General features: G+C 53.7%; 1 protein-coding gene across 2 annotated transcripts; it reads right to left on the bottom strand.

The window, feature by feature from the left end:
* Positions 1-52: 52 nt before the first annotated feature.
* On the bottom strand, positions 53-16,516 carry LOC123370179 (chemokine-like protein TAFA-5). Of its 2 annotated transcripts, none has more exons than XM_045016473.1 (4): positions 16,197-16,516; positions 8,224-8,376; positions 6,449-6,576; positions 53-363 (listed from the first exon to the last, which is right to left on the bottom strand). In XM_045016473.1, the coding sequence occupies exons 1-4, from the start codon at positions 16,291-16,293 to the stop codon at positions 262-264; spliced, it is 480 nt and encodes a 159-aa protein (XP_044872408.1). In that variant the 5' UTR covers positions 16,294-16,516; the 3' UTR covers positions 53-261. The 2 variants fall into 2 exon arrangements, with proteins under 2 accessions (XP_044872408.1, XP_044872409.1); XM_045016474.1 differs by lacking the exon at positions 53-363 and adding an exon at positions 666-907.
* Between the last annotated feature and the right edge of the window lie 3,878 nt (positions 16,517-20,394).

Raw genomic sequence — 20,394 nt, 5'->3', positions numbered from 1 at the left:
GACCAATCAAAACAAACTAACATGACTCAATTGAAAGATTTTTTTCCCCCCACCCAGTGATGAATTGACTGCAAGTGGGTGACAGGCTGAGAATTTATTCGTAGGAATAATTTGGCCATTTGTTCTGAGCTGCTGAATAAACCTGGGGAAATTGTGAGCTGCTGATGGACAAGTTGCAAATGGAAAGGAAGAGAAACTCATTGAATCAGTGTTTCCCTGCTGGGTGTGGGGTGGGGGCTTGGCTCAGACAACACCACAACCTCAGGGGACTCTCCAAAGGGCTGAAGGTGAACCAGTGGGGTAGAGATGAGATGACCGTAGCACCTTCTCTCCGGCGCTGTCCCCTCTGCATCCTCTCACTCTCTGGAGATTGGGAGGGGAGGAGAAATACAAAAGAGAGTTTGCTTCAAGGTGATGGACAGACATCCCTAACTCTCAGCTCCGCTGTGGTTAAACATCAGTCTGCGTCCATCTCTCCTTGGGTCTCAAAGCCTGGGCTGCTCCCTAGTGAGCCAGCCGCAGCAAATATGCCCACTCTTTAACCCTCCGGGTGCCAAGGGACTGCTCCCTCCGTTCACAATGAAAAGATCTGCAGAAAGATGCATTTCAGTTAAAACCCCTCCGGATGACAGAAATCCATTAGATAGGGATAAACCCAACACGTCTTTCCAGTTGTTTGGCATCATCCCAGCTGGCAACAGAGCGAGGCCCTTGGCCCAGGCGGTTCTGTGTCCAGCGTGTGGGCTGCAAAGCAGAGACTTGCCAGGCCCTGCTGCAAGGAGACCGACCCACGGGGATGCGGACAGAGGGGCTGGCCCCTTGCCCCATGACGGCAGTATTTGTACTGCTGCGGCAGCCAGGAGTGGAGGCACCAGGCTCGGGCTGTCAGCTGCTGCTGTCAGGAGACCTGGGGAAATAAAGCACACAGGGAGCCTGTGAATCCCTCCCTCCTTATCTGCCTCCTCCAACAGCCCTGAGAGCTTTGGGGCAGGTCGGGGCCCTGGACAGGGGTTTGTGCACCCAGAGACCCATCTGCTGCCTCCTGCCAGGGGCGTCCCCACTCTTCAATTAGCCCCGGCGCCCCACTGGAGCATCACCTCCATGCTGTTAGCTTGACCCAGCCAGGGACACTGTGGAAAGGCCTTTTGCAACCCTGGGATGGTGGGGAGAGCCCGGTGCACAATAACTCTGTCCCCTCCGAGAAGGAAGGGGCCCCAAACGCAGATATCCGCAGAGCACGGGAGGGCAGGGGTGCCAGCCTACAAGGACGGGGGTGCAGGCTGCAGGGTCCAAACGGGGGATCCAGAGGGGGACACTGAGCAGAGAGCCCTGGACAATGCGTGTGTGGAGTTCGAATGCCTGTGTCTAGCCACAGGGCAGGTGCCACGAGGCAAGCTCGCCCCGCCTCGCCTCTCTGCCAAGGCGTCTCTGCCCTGGCCTGGCAGGATGAGAGGGGAGGTTGGCCTCCCTGCCCTGGTCAGTCCTTGGCCTCGCTGCGGGCAGCTACTGGGTCATGCACTTAGCACTGGCTATATATAGGATGGAGCCAGGCACCTCTGGAGAGCAAGGTCCTGCATCTTTGGAACAAGTGGCAAGGCAAGCATCCCTCATGCTGCCCTAAACCGTGGCATGGCGACCCTACCTCCAGAGATGGGAGTTAGTTCAGTCTCTATCCAGTCAGTCCCTGGCACCTCTGCCAAGACCTGTCATTTGGTGCCAGTTATAACAGTGTGTGTCCACTAGGAACTAGAGTGAGACCCATCAGCTTATTACACATAATCTTCTGATGGCAACGGCTTTTGGTCACTCACTCTCTGCACTGGAAACGAATACCAGCCCCCTGAGCCAGCATCTTAGCTCCCCGTTTCTTAAACGGTTGTAGACGACGTCATGCTCTTGGAAGCAAAGGTCTAGCGAGGAGTCTGGCTGCACTATACAATCAGCTCTGTGCAGAGTCGCCCAGACAGACCAGCCAATGTAGCTCTCTCCTGCCCTACAATCTCACCTGCTATCTAGGTCGGGGCCTCCCCTGAACCGGGGCTGCCAGCTGGTCCTCTCTGCATGGTGGTATTGCACACAAATGTCTCCCGGAGATTAAGCCGGGAGCAGCAAATCAGTTTCACGTGGGAACGACGTGGTGATTTCTCTCAGGTCCCCAAGAGCTGGCTGGTGCTTTACCCTGGTTGTCCTCTGAGAAACTTGTCTTTCAAGGCCCTGATCTCCTTGCCGAACTGAGACCCAGCCAACTCATCACACAGTCCACAGGCTTGTGCCACAGTAGTTCTCGACCTTTTCCATATGGCAACCCCCTTTTCAATAATGTAGCCCCGACATTTATCAGTAGGGGGTAGGGCAAAGTGGCTATGACCCCCCTGACACCTGGTCATGACCTCCAGGTCAAGAACCTCTTCCCTAAGCCGGTTGGTTAGTGCTTTGTCTAGCCAGTATCTTCCCCCTGTACTGATCTACTTCTGGTTGGGCTTATTGAAGGAATTAGGGGCTCCCGCTCCTCCACAGGAATGAACTCTGAATCTCAAGGGGGTCAATAAGGAAGGCCCTCCTGACAGCCCCAGGACAAGAGGCATAGAGTTGAGGGAGAGAGGTGGGTTGTGCCTCCTGGAGAGAGGTTGCAGGTGTGTCTGTTTACTGTGATCCATTTGCTCTGGTGGGGAGGTTTCTCACTCCAGAAGGCAAGTACAGTTCTACATTTCCACCAACTCCTGGGGAGAAATGTGTGGATTCCACACCATTGCCCAGTGCATCTGAATATTGAATTATGCAAAACAGGGCTCTGCAAATGGGGCAGGAGGGCAGTTCTGAGAGGATGTCTGATTAAATATGAATGCGCCGCTCCTTTCCCCTGGCTCCCACTCCCAGCATCCCAGGGCGGATTTATCTTTCCTTCGCTGTCTGGAAATGGCACGCAGTTGGCTGTTGTTCTCTGGAATGGTCAGGATCCTTCTACGCTGCACGCCAGCCTTTTGCACCAGAGACACGCAGGGAAATTCAGGCTGAGTCAGAGGGATGGAAGGATGGGATCCCAGCCCAGCAGAGCCCCAATATTCTAGACGAGGCCTAGGTTCCCCAGAAGTGAGCGCACCCCCCATGAACAAGAGTTCTGACATTACAGACAGGGCTCCATCCATACCCTCTCCACCCCAGACTTCTCCACAGGTCCCCAGTCTCTCAGAACCAGCTTCAATCCTAAAACCAAACCCAGTTACAACTGGAGAAAAGACCCTGATCCAACCCCAGAGCTCAGCCTTATACAGAGACTCAGTCCCAACCATGCAGATAATGCCCTGACAATACAAAGGGTCCCATCCTTTTTAGACAGGACTCCATGGTCATAGGGGCACAGGCCTGGAAGGGATCTCCTGGGTCAAGTCCCCTGCTATCACCAGGGCTGGCGCTGGCAGCCCAACTCTGCAAGGCAAAGCCCGGACAGGACACACAGACCCAGCCGGGACATCGGCCCTGGATACAGCGTCCTGAGGCTGCAGATCAGGACCTGACCACGCTAATTAGATTTGTGATTTTGCACATCAGTTGACGGTGGAACTCACTACCACATGATGTCACTGAGGCTAAGAATTTAGCAGGATTAACAAAGGGATTGGACAGTTACATGGACACCATGAATATCCAGATTTAGCATACAGTAGTTATTGCTAACAAACGTTTTGGACGGGCTAACCTCACGCTTCATGGCTTCAACCGATCTCTCTAAGGGATCAGGAGGAGATATAATGCAGATTTTCCCCTTAGTCGCCCACTGCAGGGTTCTTGCACCTTCCTTTGAAGCAGCAGGTGCTGGTCACTGTTGGCAATAGGATACTGGGCTAGATGGGGCCCCTGGTCTGACCCAGTGTGGCTGTGCCTATGTAACTAAACAGGAAACTAAACTGTACTTCAGAGCCCTGAGATCAGCCCTTCACATGGGCACCTCATTCTAAACCAGCCGGAGAGCCACATTTCTGCAAAGGCTCCGTCCAGCCCTAATTCCATCCTGTGCAGCAGAGGGTCCCTCCTACCGGGCCTTGAGACAAACCTGATAATGTGGAGCTGGCTAGCGGCCAGGACAGCCGTGTTCACACGACTGCCTGCTTGCGAGACAAACGGCTGTGGCCTGGTGATGCCTGTCTCCCCTGTGCTGTGGGGAGTGTAATTTGCTCTTCTCCAAATCTTAATGTCTCTGACAATAATAAAATATCCCACTGCACTTCTGAGGCTCCCGCCAGCAGCATCCAGCACTCCGTTCATTGTTATTCACTTGCTGAGCTGACTGCAGAGCAGACTCCTGGGCCTCGCGCAGAGGGAAGCCACGCAGCTGCTTCTGGATCCGAGGGCTCATTTGGAGGATGCTGCCAGAGAAGCGTGTCACTTTGACAGCAAGATGCACAGACCCTCCTCCACCTGCGTCCCCTCAGCCCTCCCAACAGCAGAGACCAGGGCTCCAGTCCCTCTCTGCTGTCTGTGAAGGGAAAGGCCGAGCAGCCTGACTGAGATGGGCCCCAGCTCAAACCCTGGATTTTCAGGAGATGCCTGTAGTCTGAACCTGATTCCAGATCTGAACCTCACAGCTGGCCCCCATATCGATAACGGACCAAAACAGAACCACCAATCTCAACACCCCCAACGCATGGGGTCAGAAAGGGTTCCAAATTTGGATCCAGGTTTTGCACCTCGGGCTTGTCCACTCCCCACCAGCCTATAAAATATCCCCCAAGTTCCTGTGGGCGTTAGGAAAAGCATGCGCCTGGTGGAAGCTGGCCCCCTTCCCCCTTCTCTGCAGCAGTGCTGCTGTACCATGCCCTACAGCACCCCCTGCTGGGAATGGCAGGGACTGGAGTAGTTGGGAGCTCCCCCACAGCCAGTGATCTTGCCTCCTTCTTTACAGTTCCCGTGCTGGGAGAGGCTGGCACTAAACCAGCTGGGAACCAGTCTGCAGGTTTCAGACGTTTAAAATGACAGCATGTGATGGCTGTGTACAGGTCTAGTCCAGGCTGCAGCCTGTGGCATGGTGGGGGAGCCTGGCAGGCAGTCCCAATGGAGAAGAGGGCCTCTCCTTAGGGAAGACAGAAGGGAGCAGATGCCAGAGCCTGCTGCCTGTATTCTCTGCACTAGAAACAAAGCCATGATGCATTTGTACTCAGACAAGGCAGAACCGAACTGGGTCCACTCTGATAATGCAGGGCCAGTGCTTGTACCAAAGGGACACCTCCTGTTTATCCCGTCCCTGGGGAAGAGACAGAGTTGAGTGGAGTCTGTGAGTGGGGGTTGGCAGGTGGGCACTAGACCTTTTCCTCTCCCTGGGGGATGGAGCTGGGTCCAAGAGCAGGGCCTGCAGGATCTACTATTCTCTCCCTGTGTTAGCAAAGGTGATTCCCTTAGGTGCCAGCAGCTGCCTCCCTGTGCTCTCAGGGCAAGCGGAAGGAAAGTGCCTCATGTTGGGATTTCATTGCAATTTCCATCAAAGCCCACTTTAGCCAGAGGTCTGTGTTTCTTGGGGCCGTTTCTCCCATCGGGGTCTATGCACGTTGTGTGGAGCAACCACAGTGCTCTGCCTGTCTATCTGGAATAAGAGACAGCAAGCTCCCTTTCCCGCCATGCAAATATTCCCCCTTCCCTCCCTATACCTACAGACTTGACCTTCCCCATACACGTGCCTACTAGGAGAGGGATGGCCTTGTGGTTACTATCCAGGCCTAGGAGGCTGGAGATCTCAGCTCTCATTTTGACTCTGCCACTGAATCTGTGTGAGCAAGTCACTTCCCCATTCTGTGCCTCAGTTTCTCCATCACTCTAAGATGGGATAACAACTAGGCAGATCTGTCCCACCCCTCACAGGCTCATTTGCGAGGTGCCTAGGCCCAGATCCTTAGGCTCCTAAATAGCTTTAACTCCCATTGAAATCACTGGGAGTTAGGCTCCTAAATACTTTTGAGGATCCAGGCCCTAGATAACATGGTGCTTTTTAAGCCAATCTCATGATCTTCAGGTGCCTGCCTCATGATCTTTGAATGCTTGGGGTTGACTGTGCAGGGAGAGGCCTGGAAATGCCCATCCCCACCAAAGCTATGATCAGGCAATGGGAGTGAAACCAGTTTCTCCAGCAAAGGAGCATCCAGCCCTATGGAGACATGTTTATAGCCTTTCCTTATTGCCTGTCCTGGTTGGTTCCTGGAATAGCTCTCTGGGCAGAGCAGCTCAGGTTTTACTGGCAGTGCTCCCAAATGCATGAGCTGATGGGTGGTGGTGAGGGGGGGATGTCCTCACTCACCCATGGAGACGGACACACACCCCGGTGATTCACCTTCGTTCCCAGCTAACACCAATCCCTCTCTCTCCAGATACCTTCAGACCAGGACACCCTCCACCCCCACCCCCGGCTGCTTCCTTCTCCCATCTCAGTCGGGTTGGTTGCAAGGAGGCAGGAGTTACTTACTGTGACGGTTTTTATTCGGCCCAGTCGTCTACTGCAGCTCCAGCCTGAACGATTTATTAACAAAGTGCACTGCTCCCCTTCATCACAGGGCTCCATCCCGCACCACTGCTTACTGGCAATGAGCTGAGCTGCCAGAGAGAGCGGGGGAGGGGAGGGAGAAATTATAAGGGTTATGAAAGAGGGTAGGGTACAAAGGGGAAAAAGGGATGGATAGAAAGGTGGGTGTGTATATATATATATATATATAAAATATGGATGGAGAGACAGATGTGTATGGGGATGGATGGAGAGACAGATGTGTATATGGAGATGAATGGATAGATGGGTATATATAGAAATGGAGAGACAGATATGTATGGGAATGGATAGATGGGTGTATATATAGCAATGGATAGATACATAAATGGATGTATATAGGGATGGATGATAGAAAAGTGTATATAGGGATGGAGAGACAGATGTATATGGGGATGGATGGATAGATAGATGGATGTATATAGACGTGGAGAGATATATGTATGGGGATGGATAGATAGATGGGTGTATATATAGAGATGGATGGATAGATGGGTGTATATTGGGATGGATAGAAAGGTGTATATATAGGAATGGAGAGACAGATGTATATAGGGATGGATGGATAGATGTGTATATAGAGAGATGGATGGGTGTATATAGACATGGAGAGACAGATATGTAGGGGGATGGATGGATAGATAGATGAGTGTGTATAGGGAAAGAAAGGTGGGTGTGTATAAGGATGGATGGGTAGGTATATATGAGGAGCAAGACGGCACAAGATTAAACAAGAACAGGAACAATTAAGGAAAGTAAAATGAAAGAGAGTGGAAAGAAGGGTTGAGTTATCCAAAACAAGGAGACCAGGAGATAAAATAAGAGCAAAATAAAATGTGTCAAAGGGGCAGAGGAGAAAGGGAGAGAGAATTGAGGCCATTGGGGACAGTTTATGCAGAAAGTTACAATCTGTATCATTGTAGCACCTTAGATCAGCCTCTTGTGCTCCCCACGCATAGGGACACCTGCCACCTGTGAGGGACACATTCCCTAAGCAAAGCAACCTGAGATGACATGTCCCTCCCTCCCCAGGGCTCCACATGGCCCCTGACAGCTGTGGGCATAGCAACACTCCTGCTTGGATCAGTGGGGCTTTCTTTGCAGCACTCTGTCCAGTGGGGCCTCAGCACGGCTCATGCCTCCGTGCAATTGTGCAGTGCCTGGGAGTGGAGAGGAGTTTGCTTGTGAAGCTGGACTTCCCAAAGAGTTCAGAGCCAGATTTTCAGGGGCTCGGCACCCACAAACAGGCCAGATTTTCCAAAGAGCTTTGCACCGCCCCCCCATGCTTAGGGGGTTGCAACCAACAGATATAAACCCTGATACAGCCGGACGTTGCTGGACAATGAGTGTTCTCAATGAGCAGGCATGTGTGTGTGTGTCACCATGGACCCCACCCAGGACTGTTTGACTGTGTGTCATGTCACCTGTACGGTTAGCAGCTCCCAGTGATGATAGAGGCCTGTGTTTCTGGGCCAGGCAGGGGTGCTGAGAGCCATTGAACTAAACGCTAAACCCTGCATGTGATGGAAACCGCTTCAAGCCAGGGGGTGCTGCCTCACCTCTAGTTCCAGCCCCTCTGGGAGCAGGAGGATCATAAAGTCCCAAGCGACCATGGCGTGCATAAGAATGAGAACCAAGAAGCCACAGGCAGCCCCATAGCCCTGGACCGTAGCGCTCTGGAGCAGTCAGAGATCTCTTACCATCCACACAGGCGGGTTTTGCCCTCGTTGTGCCTGCAACTTGGCCTCTCCTGCAGGCACAGCGTGCTGTCTGCCGGGCGATCATCCTCCTGGGGTGGCTGAGGTCTCTGTTCAGCGCCGTAATCTCACACGTCCCCACCTCCAGCTCCTTCCCTGCAACGAGACACGGGGACATCCAGCAGCCACTGCACAGTCAGAGCACCAGGGCAGGGCACCTGCACTCAGGGTGCAGCCCTCATAGCAAGAACAGGAGGTGGGAGTCAGGGCGGCTGGGTCCCATGCCCAGCTCTGTCACTGGCTTGCTGTGTGTTCTGGGCCAACAGAGTCAAAAGAAGCCACTGGTTTTTGGATGCCTCTGTTTCTTGGGAGCCCAGCCAGAGCCAGCTAGGGCCTGGTTCTCAGAGGGGCTACCAGCCTGATGCTCCCATGGACTTTAGATGGTGGAAGGAAACCTAAACCCTACAGAGGTCCAAGTCCATCAGTCCCTACTGAGTTCAGTGGAAGCAGTTCCTCCATGGAACTAGAGCCTGAGTCAGAACAACTCTGGAGATGGCCCAATCTAGAGAAAAGGCTTTTCACCTCCCCCCTGGCCAGGCACCGAGCACCTTCCCCCAGCTCCTTTCCTGTCCCATGGGGCCTGGGAGTGGCTTACAACATAAGCAGGGTGCCTCTCCCCTGATCAAGGGGAGGAGGGGGAGTCATTTGAACGGCTCTACTGTGATCCCAAGCACAGTCTGCAGCCGTGGCATCTCTCTGTTTCTGACAGTCCTGCTCCTTCAAATGAAAGAAACCCCACCTGTTTGCCATTTACCCTATTAGCTGGATAAAAACACTTGCTACTTCCCTTCATATTTTTCCAAATTGCACAGATGAAAAGAGATGAGATCATGGGGATTTATATGGAAGCATTTGGCAGGCCTTTTCCTGTTTATTTGGCCTGTAATATATACATTCAATCTGGATCTCCCAGAGTAAGCTATTTGTTATCCGAGTAAGTAGATGTGGGTGGGTAAGATGTTTCTATTAGAATGGCATTCGTCAGTATGACTTGCCTCGGAGTATGTTGTTTTATGCCTTTGTTTTGATTAATTAGGGCCCGGTCCTTTATTCCTCATGACAGTCGTAGCACTGAAGTCAGTGGGGGAAGGATTCCAGGCGCATGCCCTTCATTTGGGCACGTCTACACAGCAAAACAACCAACAACAACATCTCTGCGGCGAGGATTCTCAGAGCACGGATCAAACGACTCCGGCTCCTGGGGCTGGCACTGCGGGGCTAAAAATAGCTGCGTAGACGTCTGGGCTCGGGCTGGAGTTGGGGCTGTGAAACCAGGTGAGCGGGGAGGGTTTTGGAGCCGGGGCTCCGGGCCTACCATCTACATGGCTATTTTTAGCCCTGCAGCGTGAGCCCGAGTCTGTTGGCCTGGACTTGGAGATTCGGTGGGTTTATTTTTTTGCTATGAGTAAATGGTTTGTTTGGGGGGAGGGTGTTGTGAGGTTTTCTGGTGGACTTTTTAAACTTTGGGAAGCTAGCTATCAAGAGGAGTGAGGAGGTGCCGTGGTCAGGGCTGGGACACCTGGGACCTTGGGCAAGTCACTTAGGCCCAGATCCTCAAAGGTATTTAGGCACCTAATTCCCACTGATTTCAATGGGAGTTAAGCTCTGATCCTTATGTTGTCTTAGTTTCTCTGTGCCTCAGTTCCCCAGCTGTACAATGGGGATAGTAGCACTGCCCTACCTCCCAGGGGGCGTGAGGATAAACACATTAAAAATGGTGATGCGCTTTGAGATCTACTGTTGAAAAGTGCTACAGAAGAGCAAGGTATGATCATTCAAAGAGTGTGAGGCAGTCGGATGTTATGGTGATGCTGGCCATGTAAGTACCTACGATAGCTAGAGATGGGTCTCAATTGGGATTAATTAGTCTGCAGAAGAGAAGAATGAGGGGGAATTTGATAGCTGCTTTCAACTACCTGAAAGGGGGGTTCCAAAGAGGATGGATCTAGGATGTTCTCAGTGGTACCTGATGACAGAACAAGGAGTAATGGTCTCAAGTTGCAGTGGGGGAGGTGTAGGTTGGATATTAGGAAAAACTTTTTCACTAGGAGGGTGGTGAAGCACTGGAATAGGTTACCTAGGGAGGTGGTGGAATCTCCTTCCTTAGAGGTTTTTAAGGTCAGGCTTGACAAAGTCCTGGCTGAGATGATTTAGTTGGGGATTGGTCCTGCTTCGAGCAGGGGGTTGGACTAGATGACCTCCTGAGGTTCCTTCCAACCCTGATATTCTATGATTCTATGATTCAATTCCCGAGCGTGTAGAAAGCAAAAGGTAAACTCTGATCCAAATGGGCTGTCTGTGGAATGGACCGAACCAGTGAAGTCTGTCAAATCTTAACACCTCCAAGCGCTGGTGCTGAGTTCTGGCCCCAAAAGCAGGTCTGCATTTGATGGGTCGGGGTCATCAGGAAATATAAAAAAAACACTGAAAATATTTTTTAAGTATGTTTACACTTCAAAAATAACCTTCAGCTCCCGCTCAAGTGAACGGGAGTTGGGCATTTGCCACATCACAGAATCAGGCCCTTAATTCATAGCAAATGGAGGGCAAAACATTACAAAGCTTTCAGAACTTCTTTGATCCTTAAATCTATGGTCCTCATCTGGCCTCACATAACAATAATGTCTGAACACCTCACAGTATTTATCCTTAGTCCTTTTTTTTTTTTTTTTTATTGATCTGAAAATATAGCCACTTCTTTCTTCAGCAACAGCTTCGGCCTGCAGTCATGCTGAGTAAGTGGGATGCGGCTGCTTTGTTCTTCTTGTGAGGCCTGCTGGCTGGAGCTTCTCTGTTGTCCTGACAAATACTGAGCTGGCTCCTGCTCCCACTAACAGGGGAGTAAAACAGGAGGGACTCCGGTGAAGATGAGCGAGGAAGGCCTGGAGAGTTTTATTGCACTCGCTGTCTGGTCTCTTCCAGCCACACCCAGCGCTCCTTCTGGATGAAAGCCAGCAGAAAACCTACACTGCTATACTTTGTGCCAGGCTCTCTGCCGGGATTCCTGGACAGCCTGTCTCACCAGCGCAGCCACCATTTCCACAGAGCGAGTGCCTGCCCCTCAGGGCAGACTCTGGAGTGATGTGATCAGGCCTGACTCTCTTAAATGCTCCAGCTGTCCCTCTAACCAGCTAGCCAGAAACCGCTGTGGGCCCGTGCTCTGCTCCACCTGCCTCTCCCCTGAACTGCAGGCTGATTGGTTTCAATGCTGGGCACAGTTGAAACGTGCCGGGGTCAGGCACTGTGGAATTCACTCTACTTGGAGCTCAGGATGAGCCTTGAAGACATGAAGCTGCGTCTCTTTGGGTCAGCCACCTGCTCAAGGGAATAAGCCATCCAGCTCAGACTGTCTCTCTGTCCACTGCCTGGATGCTCAAGTGTTAGAGCGACTGCCATGGATGGATGGATAACTAGCTAGCATGGTTTTCAGACACAAATTGACTCCATCCACTCCCATCAGCTAAACCAGCTTAGAAACCAGTTTAGCTGGAACCATTATTCAAGCCAAGTTTATGCCCAGTTCCTTACACTTGGTTCCCAGCCCAAGGAGGCTAAAGTGGGCTCCCAGTTTGCAACCTGATCTGCAGATCCCTTTAACAGAGAGATGGTCTTATGGGCGCCTCTCCTGCCATCTGTGCTTCTGAGGCCGAGATGGACACCCAGCCTTCTACCCAGCCCTGGGAGCTATGGACATGCAGTTCCCAGTGCTGTAAAAGGCTTTCAGTACAGATGTGGGGTGAAATGGGGCTCCTGGGAGAAGTCAGTGGCAAAACACCTGCTGAGTTCAATGGACCCAGGCTATTAAACTTGGCATTTAAAGTGGAAGAGCTGGGGAGTTCGTCCCTGGAAGGCTCTGGGTAACTGAGACAATGTGGGTTTTAAATGCACATCAGAGGCAACACTGCCAAATGCCAGTTTGTACTTGGTTATGAATCCAAAGCCTCTGTTCCTCGGGGCAATTATTTAACATGCTGCTCTCCCTCCCATTACATTGAAATTAATTGTGTGCCTGGCATTCAAAGTGTTCCTAGATTTAAAACAGCCAGTGCATGTAACTCTAGATCTCTGTTTGCTCCTGCTTCTGGCTCCTCTCGCAATCAGCCCCTTGAAAATAGCACTGAAGAGACAGGGCGTTTTCTCCTCCTTTCCTCTCCTCAGGTGACGTGAGTGAGACATCTTCAGGAGCATCAGTCTGTATTAGACAGAGAAAAGCACCACATGGAAAGAGATGGGAGAGAGACAGGAGCAGGAAAAATTCACTGGGCTGAGATGTGCACCCCATGGACCATTCCTAAGTGATGGGTCAATAACACTGACAATCCCTCGTCATTACCAAATTTAAAAAAATGCACGGACCAGTCACCGGGGAGAATCTGTTAGAAAGGGAGTCTGTGGATGAGTATTAGGGGCTTCGGCCATCATTCCCGGCCTCTGCTGAATGCAGGCAGGGTCACTGCTGAAGAAGTGACCCTATGGTCTGCTACAGGCAGTCACAAGTGTTTTATAGGCAGCTCCAGCGTGAGCCATGTTTGGCCTAGTGTTTGGTAGCTTTGAAGCCAGTGCTGTTTGCTGCCCACAGCCAGGCATCCCTAGGCCAAATACTGGTTCCAATTAAATCAATGGGAGATTTGCCATTGATTCAGCAGGGATTATGGTTTGGTTTGGGATATGCCTTGGGCGCCTCTGGGATCTGCACCAGGGGGATTCACCATTCTCCCTGCCCACACATACACTGCCAATTAGCTGTGGCCATTTGGATGATGGGCAATTTCAATAATGTCCGGAGGAGACTGTATGAGTCACACGTTGCAAAATGCTCCAGCACAAGAATGATGGCAGCTTGGAAAGCATCTAATATGGATCCAAACTAAATCCTCCTTCTAAAGGAGCAGGCACTGCCAGCTGTGCATTCCTACACAACTGCACACCCCTAGGAAGGCAAGAGAACTGCTTTGAGTTGTTTTATTCCATCATAAGCAGAGTGAGAAGAAACTCTCGAGCAGGGCAAGGGCACTGAGAACCACGGCTCTGAAAACATTAGGGTCTCTCTGAAATTTCTCTGCTCATTTGCTTCAAGGCAGCAGTAATTTCAAAATTTGCTCAGAGCCATTCAAATTCTATGCTCTCCAGGTACCCAGACAGAGAGAGAGGGGGTCTTTTTGAACCACTGGTTTTTAAATCAGAACTCCCCCTTGAAATTACTGGAAACCACTTCCCCCTCCACCAGGACACAGGCATGCACCCGGCCACCCGCACACACATTTGAGCATTATACTTTGCACTTGCCTAGAGAACATTAACCAATTAATCCGCCCAACCCACATCTGATGTAGTTAAGTGCAACTGTCCCCATTGGAGCAACTAAAACACACGTGTGTCAAATTCTCACTTACTCCACTGTGAATCAGGAGTGACTCCACTGAAGTTACTCTGGATTTACATCAGTGTCACTCAGAGCAGAAATTTGGCCCAGAAAGGTCACATGATTTGCTTAAACCCACCCAGCGAGTTAATGGCAGAGCTGAAGTTTGAATTTAGGATTTCCTGGTTCAATCTGCACCTCTCTGACTAGGCCTTCTCTCTACCCATTTGCTAAGCAGGGCTTTCTGGTTTAATATCTTACATCAGAAAGACACGGGGGGTTCCTTTCCTCTGACATTTGCAATCTGCTGCCGTCCTTTACCTCTAACAAGGCTTTACAAATTGCCCAGCAGGGGGCGCTATGGAGTCAGGAGCATTGCACCCTCTAACTGTCCTATCTTATAGCTCTGCCAATCCAGCTGATGCTTTAGCAGTTCTAGCCTCTTCCATGCCTGAGGCCAGGCTTGAACTTGTCTCTTGCTTGGCTGAGTAATGCTGCATCATTTGAATGATTGCACAAATGTTTAGTTACAGTTGGTAATTGTGGCATTATGTATGGATCCACATGGCTCAGCAACGCTCCTCTCACGTCCTCATTTGCAAGCACAGCCTCTGGAGGCGAGGGAGACGCGGCGGCTCGCTGAAGCGCTCAGCGTAACGGTGCCGATTCAGGGGGCGAGCAAGCGTCTTGGCACGGTTCGTTCAGGTTGCTGCCAGCCCTGGCAGTCACGCGGCAAATTAGCAGCAAGAAAGCGGAGGAGAAGATTGAATGGCAACTCAGTTACGTAGCATGGGGCCTGTCCTTTGAGGTGCCAAGCAACCTCAATTCATGCTGGAATCATAGAATCTCAGGGCTGGAAGGGGCCTCAGGAGGTCATCTAGTCCAATCCCCTGCTCGAAGCAGGGCCAATCCCCAACTAAATCATCCCAGCCAGGGCTTTGTCCAGACGGGCCTTAAAAACCTCTAAGAATGGAGATTCCACCACCTCCCTAGGTCAAGGGGCACAGCACCCCCACAGGATTGAGCCCCACAAAAGGGGAGTGTTCTCAGCCATTTTTCACCCCAATTTCCATGCCGTTTTAACAGCTTCTCTTCCAGTTTCCCACTGTCTTTCCTTGGGTCATGTGTGAAACCCTCCTCCCCCATGTTGGCAGCAATTGGGAGACAGACCAAGCAGTGCTGGAAGTGAATTTCATTTCAGCTATAAAAAGGATCAGTACTGCATGAGATACCATCAAAAGACGAGAGAGAGATTCCAGCTCTCATCCAATATAGATGTCTGGCCATCCCCAAGACGCCTTCTGGAAACCAGCTGGGACAACACTGGAAAGTGGGACACTGAACTAGACAAAGTTCAGTCACTGGCAACATACAGCACCCCCCAGTTTGAAGGAAAAGGGAAACTGACAGTGATCTTGTTTGTTTTTTAACCTGGCAGTTTTCCTTTCTCTGTTCTACTTTCACTTCTCTCTCCCCACCCCACCCCCCTTGTCTAGGAGAAGAGTCACCCTGGGAACCCAAGTTGCAATCCGCACTATATGGGACTCTGTACAATTAAAGAGAGTTCATTCCCAAGGCAGCTTATTTTAATTTATCCCATGTAAATATAACAGCCCCAGCCCCCGTGGCACTAATATTTTGCACTTTGTAGCACCTTTCACCTAAGCGCTTTACCCCTGTTAAGAAACAATCCTCAGTAAACAATGATCTCCAGTTCCAGATGGGAAACCAAGGCACAGAGAGACTAAGTGACTTGCCCATGGTCCCACAGGAAGTCTGGCAGAGCCCAGGGTTGAACCCAGACTTCCTAACTCCCAGTCCTGTGCTTCAGACCTTAGAGTCAACTTTTTCCCAGGGTATCCCCACATCTTCAGGGAGATATTGTCTTATGGGCGCATCTCCACTCATGATGGCACAGACCACTTCCCTGCCCACTGGATGACACCGCAACCGCCTTACATGGAGAGGAATCATTAGGAAAGTACTGACTGTATCTCACGCTCTTTCTAATGTGATTTATCAGCTGGTAACAGGGAGGAGAGGCAGCCCCATCTCTTGGGCCAGCTCTGACCTAGCCCCATTTGACCCAGTGCAACACGCAGGCTCAGCATCCTCGGGAAGGAAGGGCAGCCCCAGTTTCCTTGCTGAATGGCTCAGCTCGCAAGGCTTATCAGGCCCTCAGACCCCCAGTTCACAAAGAGGTGAATCCTCCCCCTACTGCAGGCCAGCACCTCTCAAATTGAAAACCAGTCCAGGGTTCTGGCCAGGCACCTGGCAGCCAAAGACTGAGCCCAATGGGAGACTGAACCTCTTCTTGGGGAGCCCTGGCTGGAAAGTTTGCCCCCAGCCCTTACAGAAGGAGATGCTAACTCTGCTATGCGAAATCCCAAAGAGGAGGGGGATCCGTGCAGGTTGCATGGCACCAGATGGCTCTGATGCAGGCTCTCGGGGATGGCATGTGGCGGAAGGCGACACAACCCCTTTAAAACTCCCCCTGCCCCAGCTGGCACAAGCCAGCAGCCTTGGCAGGCATATGATACAGCGGAGACGTTACCTTCCTTAGGCGGATGAGAATACAAGAGCCAGAAGAAGAGGAGGCAGCAAAGCGTGGCACCAATCCCTGCAGAGATCTCTCTCCAGCCGGCCAGCATCCTGAGTGGGCTGGGAGGGGGGTGGGGAGGCAGGGCTGGGCCCCCCTCTCACGCTGCAGGAAGTCCTGGTCCCCTCTAAATCCAACTACCAGGGACGTCTCCACCTGGCACAGGGCAGCCCAGCATGGCTGGGGAGCAGCTGCATTCCCTTCAGAGGAGAAGCAGGAGCAGGAGCAGGGGCGCTGGAACCATTTGTACAGTGGGGGTGCTGAGAGCTGTTGAACCAAACTGTAAACCCTGGATGTGATGGAAACCACGTCAAGCCGGGGGAGGAGGGGCGGCAGCCCCCCTAATTCCAGCCCCTCTGAGCAGGAGGAAGGCTGCAGCCAGGGAGCCCTCAGCTCCAGCCACGCAGGAGAGCTGCAGCTCCAGGCGCACAGACTGGTTCCTTTAGTACCTGGGTCACTGCATCCCAGCCTTGCAGGCGGACCCCACGCGCGGAGGAGGGGGGGGATCTGCCCCTCTCGAGGGTGGCTCCTTGTCACAGCTGCCTGCACCGTCCTGTGCTCCTGGGCCAGGCGGGGTCAGACTCTCCCCCTCAGCGGGTTGGATTTGTCTAAAGCCCAGTTTCTTCCAGCGGCTGAAACCCGAAAGTATCCAGAAGATGCAGCCGGTCCACCCGGCTTCTCTTTGGGGGCCAGGGCTCCAGCGAAAACGCCTCTGCTGCCCGGCGGGGGCTGGAGGGGGCCCGGATCCCTGGGCAGCTCCTTTGCATTCAGCCCGCAGAGCGGCGGCTAATATTTCCCCGCGGCTTGATGCAGTTTGCCAGGCGAAAGCCAGGCGGTAATTCTCTCCCCGGCACCACACGCAGCAACTCTGCGCTTCCCTCCCGCAGCTGGGCAGGGAGCGAGGCGGGCGGCAGGAGGATTCATGATACGGATGGGGAGGGGTAGCAGCCCCCCCCCCCCTGCACCTTGGCAAGCTGACTTGCTCCGCTGGGCGGGTGGCCCTTCCCGGGGAGCGGGGGGGGGCGCCAAGCTCGCTGCCCGGGACTAGGCTCGCTAACCTGTGGCGGGTACCCAGGAGCAAACAGCCCCCGCCATCCCGGCTCGGCTCAGCTCAGCAAGCGGCAGGGGAATCCCAGGAAGCGCACCCGGAATGGGTGGGGGGATCAGCCCCGGTAGGTGCCCCCCCCCGCAAGCTGAGACTTCCCACAACCCCCCCCCCCACTGCTCCCCTCTCTTGGGGTGTCAGCTCGTTGCAGCCTGCGGACTGCAACCCCCCTCCCCCAGTGCTGCTGCAACCCCGCGCCCCACGGCTAGGAGCGGCGGCGTCTCTGCAGCCAGCTGCGGGGGGACCCGCGGCCGCTTCTCCCTCCTCCGAGCATCCCCCGCGGGCGGCTCTGGCAGAGCCTCCGTCTCCCCCCTCCGCCCCGGCCGTGCAAGGAGCCCCCCCGCCAGCGGTCCGTGCAGCCGGGGCTGCCCCCTCACCGCCCCGCGGAGCCGCTGCCCGGGGGCGGGGTCCCGGCGCAGGGGAAAGTTTCTCGGCGCGCGGCGGCGGCGGCTCCCGGGAGCCCGAGCTCCCCCCCCCTCCACCGGGAAGGGCCCGCGCTGCCGCGCCTCCCGCAGCCGCCGGCCTGAGCTGCTGCAGCCTCGCCGGGTCCGGCTGGGAGCGGAGGGGAGGCGCCCCCTGAGCCCGGGGGCAAGGCCCGGGCCCGCACGCAGCGCTTCTCTGCTCCAGCCCGGCCAGAGGGGGAGCCCGCGGCTGGGATGCAGCCTGGCGGGGGTGAGCCGCTTGGGGCTGCGATGCCCGGCGCTGGGGCCTGGCGGGGGTGCCCAGGGGGAGGTAGCGGGTTGCCCAGCGCTGGGGGGGGATGGGCTGCTCAGGGGGAGGTAGTGGGATGCCCAGCGCGGGGGGGGGGTATGCCCAGCGCGGGGGGGGGATGGGCTGCCCAGGGGACGGTAGTGGGATGCCCAGCGCTGGGGGGGGATGGGCTGCTCAGGGGGAGGTAGTGGGATGCCCAGCGCTGGGGGGGGATGGGCTGCTCAGGGGGAGGTAGTGGGATGCCCAGCGCTGGGGGGGGGGATGGGCTGCTCAGGGGGAGGTAGCGGGATGCCGAGCGCTGGGGGGGGGGTGGGCTGCCCAGGGGGAGGTAGTGGGATGCCCAGCGCTGGGGGGGGGCTGGGCTGCTCAGGGGGAGGTAGTGGGATGCCCAGCGCTGGGGGAAGGGAGGATGATGTTGCTGGGATGCCCAGCTCACCCCCTGGGGTGACTGTGGCGCTTGGCAACAGGCCCCTCTGGCACAGCTGTGGTGGGTGGCTGCCGGGTGCCCGGCCCTCTCCTGGGCCAGCTGGGGCTTCTGTTGTGGTGCCCAGGCCTCGCGCAGGGGGAGACGCGGCGAGCCTGCAGCAATACCTGTCTAGTCCAGCTCTCTGGCTGTGGGGGGATGGCTGCTGTGTGACCACTTCTGGGGCACTTCTGTGGTTTCTTTTTGTGGCTGAGAGCTCCAGACTGCTTGGGTCTGCTGCACGGTGCAGGGGGAGGCAGAGTATTCTAGGGTCCCGAATGTCAGGGCCTCTTGGCTGAGACCCCACATGCTCACCACATCTACCTGACTTAGGTCTTGATGGGACATAAGGCCTTGGTTCCCAGAAAACAAGGGGTATGAGAGAGAAAAGTACAAAACTGGAGATGGGCTTGAACAAAACTCCTGGCCCAGTCCCTATCTCCCCTTCCCCCCCCCCCCCGCCCCAGAAACCTGGATATGGATCCAAATTGACTCCTATCTTTATAATGGGCTGGACCAATCCTCCAGGTCTGAACACCCCCCAAATTGGGATCTGGATCTGTATCCGAATTGACTCCTGTCTTTATAATGGGCTGGACCAATCCTCTGGGTCTGAACACCCCCCAAATTGGGACCTGGATCTGGATCCGAATTGACTCCTGTCTTTATAATGGGCTGGACCAATCCTTCAGGTCTGAACCCCCCCCCCCATATTGGGACCTGGATCTGGACGGAGAAGGTGACGGGGCATCCATCTCATCCCTGGCACCGATGGAGAACAGGCACCAACCTCCTGCCCCTCCATCTAGTGCCACAGATTCCGTTCAAACACAGTGACAGGAGCTAGTTCATTACCACAGGCAGCTCCAGTTTTAACCCCCGCTACACATACACCTTCTCAGCCCTCTCCTTTGATTTGAGGGAAATCGATACATGTTTTCCGCCACAGCAGCGCCTGTGACTAGTTTGTTAACTATGAGGACTCCTGAATGAATAGCGCTCAGGCAGGTAATTTACCAGCTGATCTGAGAGGGGATAAAGGGAAACCAATATAAATAGTCAGTAATAAAACTGTTTACTGACACCGGGCCTTCTTTTAATGAGATTTGTATGCAGGGGAGGGTGCCTCTGATAAGCTCTCCAGCTTACAATTATTGACTCTTGTCCAGTGGAGCCACAAAGCAGGGAGAGACTATCTTCATAAAGCCCCTGATCACATTCATCGGGAAGGGAGCTGGAACAGAGTTGAAAAGGAGCCGGGGCACAAGTCAGCGTTATTAGTGCTGCTAGGATGGGACCTAATGCTACAACACAGTGCCAAAACCACTCAACTCCCAGGCACCTTGCATGAGTGGGCACGAGATGCAGACACAACCTGCCTTGAAAACACTGAGGGCTCTAGTGATTTTGCAAGAGGCAGTGCTAATGATTTTCCTGCACGCTTCAGGAGTTATGCAGCCTGGGCCCCAGACTGCGATGGTGATCCTTGACCTTCCTATTGTGCCTTCCACCTGAAGTAGGCAGGACTAGCCTTATTTTACTGATGGGGAAACTGAGGCACAGAGAAGTTATTGGCCTGATCCTTAGAGATGATAAGTATCTCTTCTTGACTTCAGCTGGACTTTTTTGGGGGGGGGACTCAGCACCTCTGAAAATATGGCTGGAGGTGTCTTGAGTTGCTCCCAGTAATTGAGGCAGCCAAAGTCAGTGGCTGCTTTTGATCTGAGTGAGTTGCCTAACATCACAGAGCAAATCAGTGGCAGAGCTGGGAATAGATCCCAGACTCCTGATTCCCTTTTTGCTCTACGCACTAGACTACACTCCTACCAGAGGTGAGACTAGAACTCAGGTGTCCTGACTCGCAACCATCAGAG

This window comes from Mauremys mutica, chromosome 4 (genome assembly GCF_020497125.1).
Source record: "Mauremys mutica isolate MM-2020 ecotype Southern chromosome 4, ASM2049712v1, whole genome shotgun sequence".
Classification (NCBI taxonomy): domain Eukaryota; kingdom Metazoa; phylum Chordata; order Testudines; family Geoemydidae; genus Mauremys; species Mauremys mutica.
The sequence above is the reverse complement of the archived record's forward strand: the minus strand, read 5'-3'. Positions and strand labels throughout refer to the sequence as shown.

Bases quoted from the DNA above. Each gene is read 5' to 3' on its own strand.
- LOC123370179 (XM_045016473.1), bottom strand. From the start codon at position 16,293: ATGCTGGCCGGCTGGAGAGAGATCTCTGCAGGGATTGGTGCCACGCTT. The intron at 8,377-16,196 runs GTAACGTCTCCG...GTCTCGTTGCAG, and splicing joins TTCTCATCCGCCTAAGGAAG to GGAAGGAGCTGGAGGTGGGG. The intron at 364-6,448 runs GTAAGTAACTCC...CCCAATCTCCAG, and splicing joins GCCGAATAAAAACCGTCACA to AGAGTGAGAGGATGCAGAGG.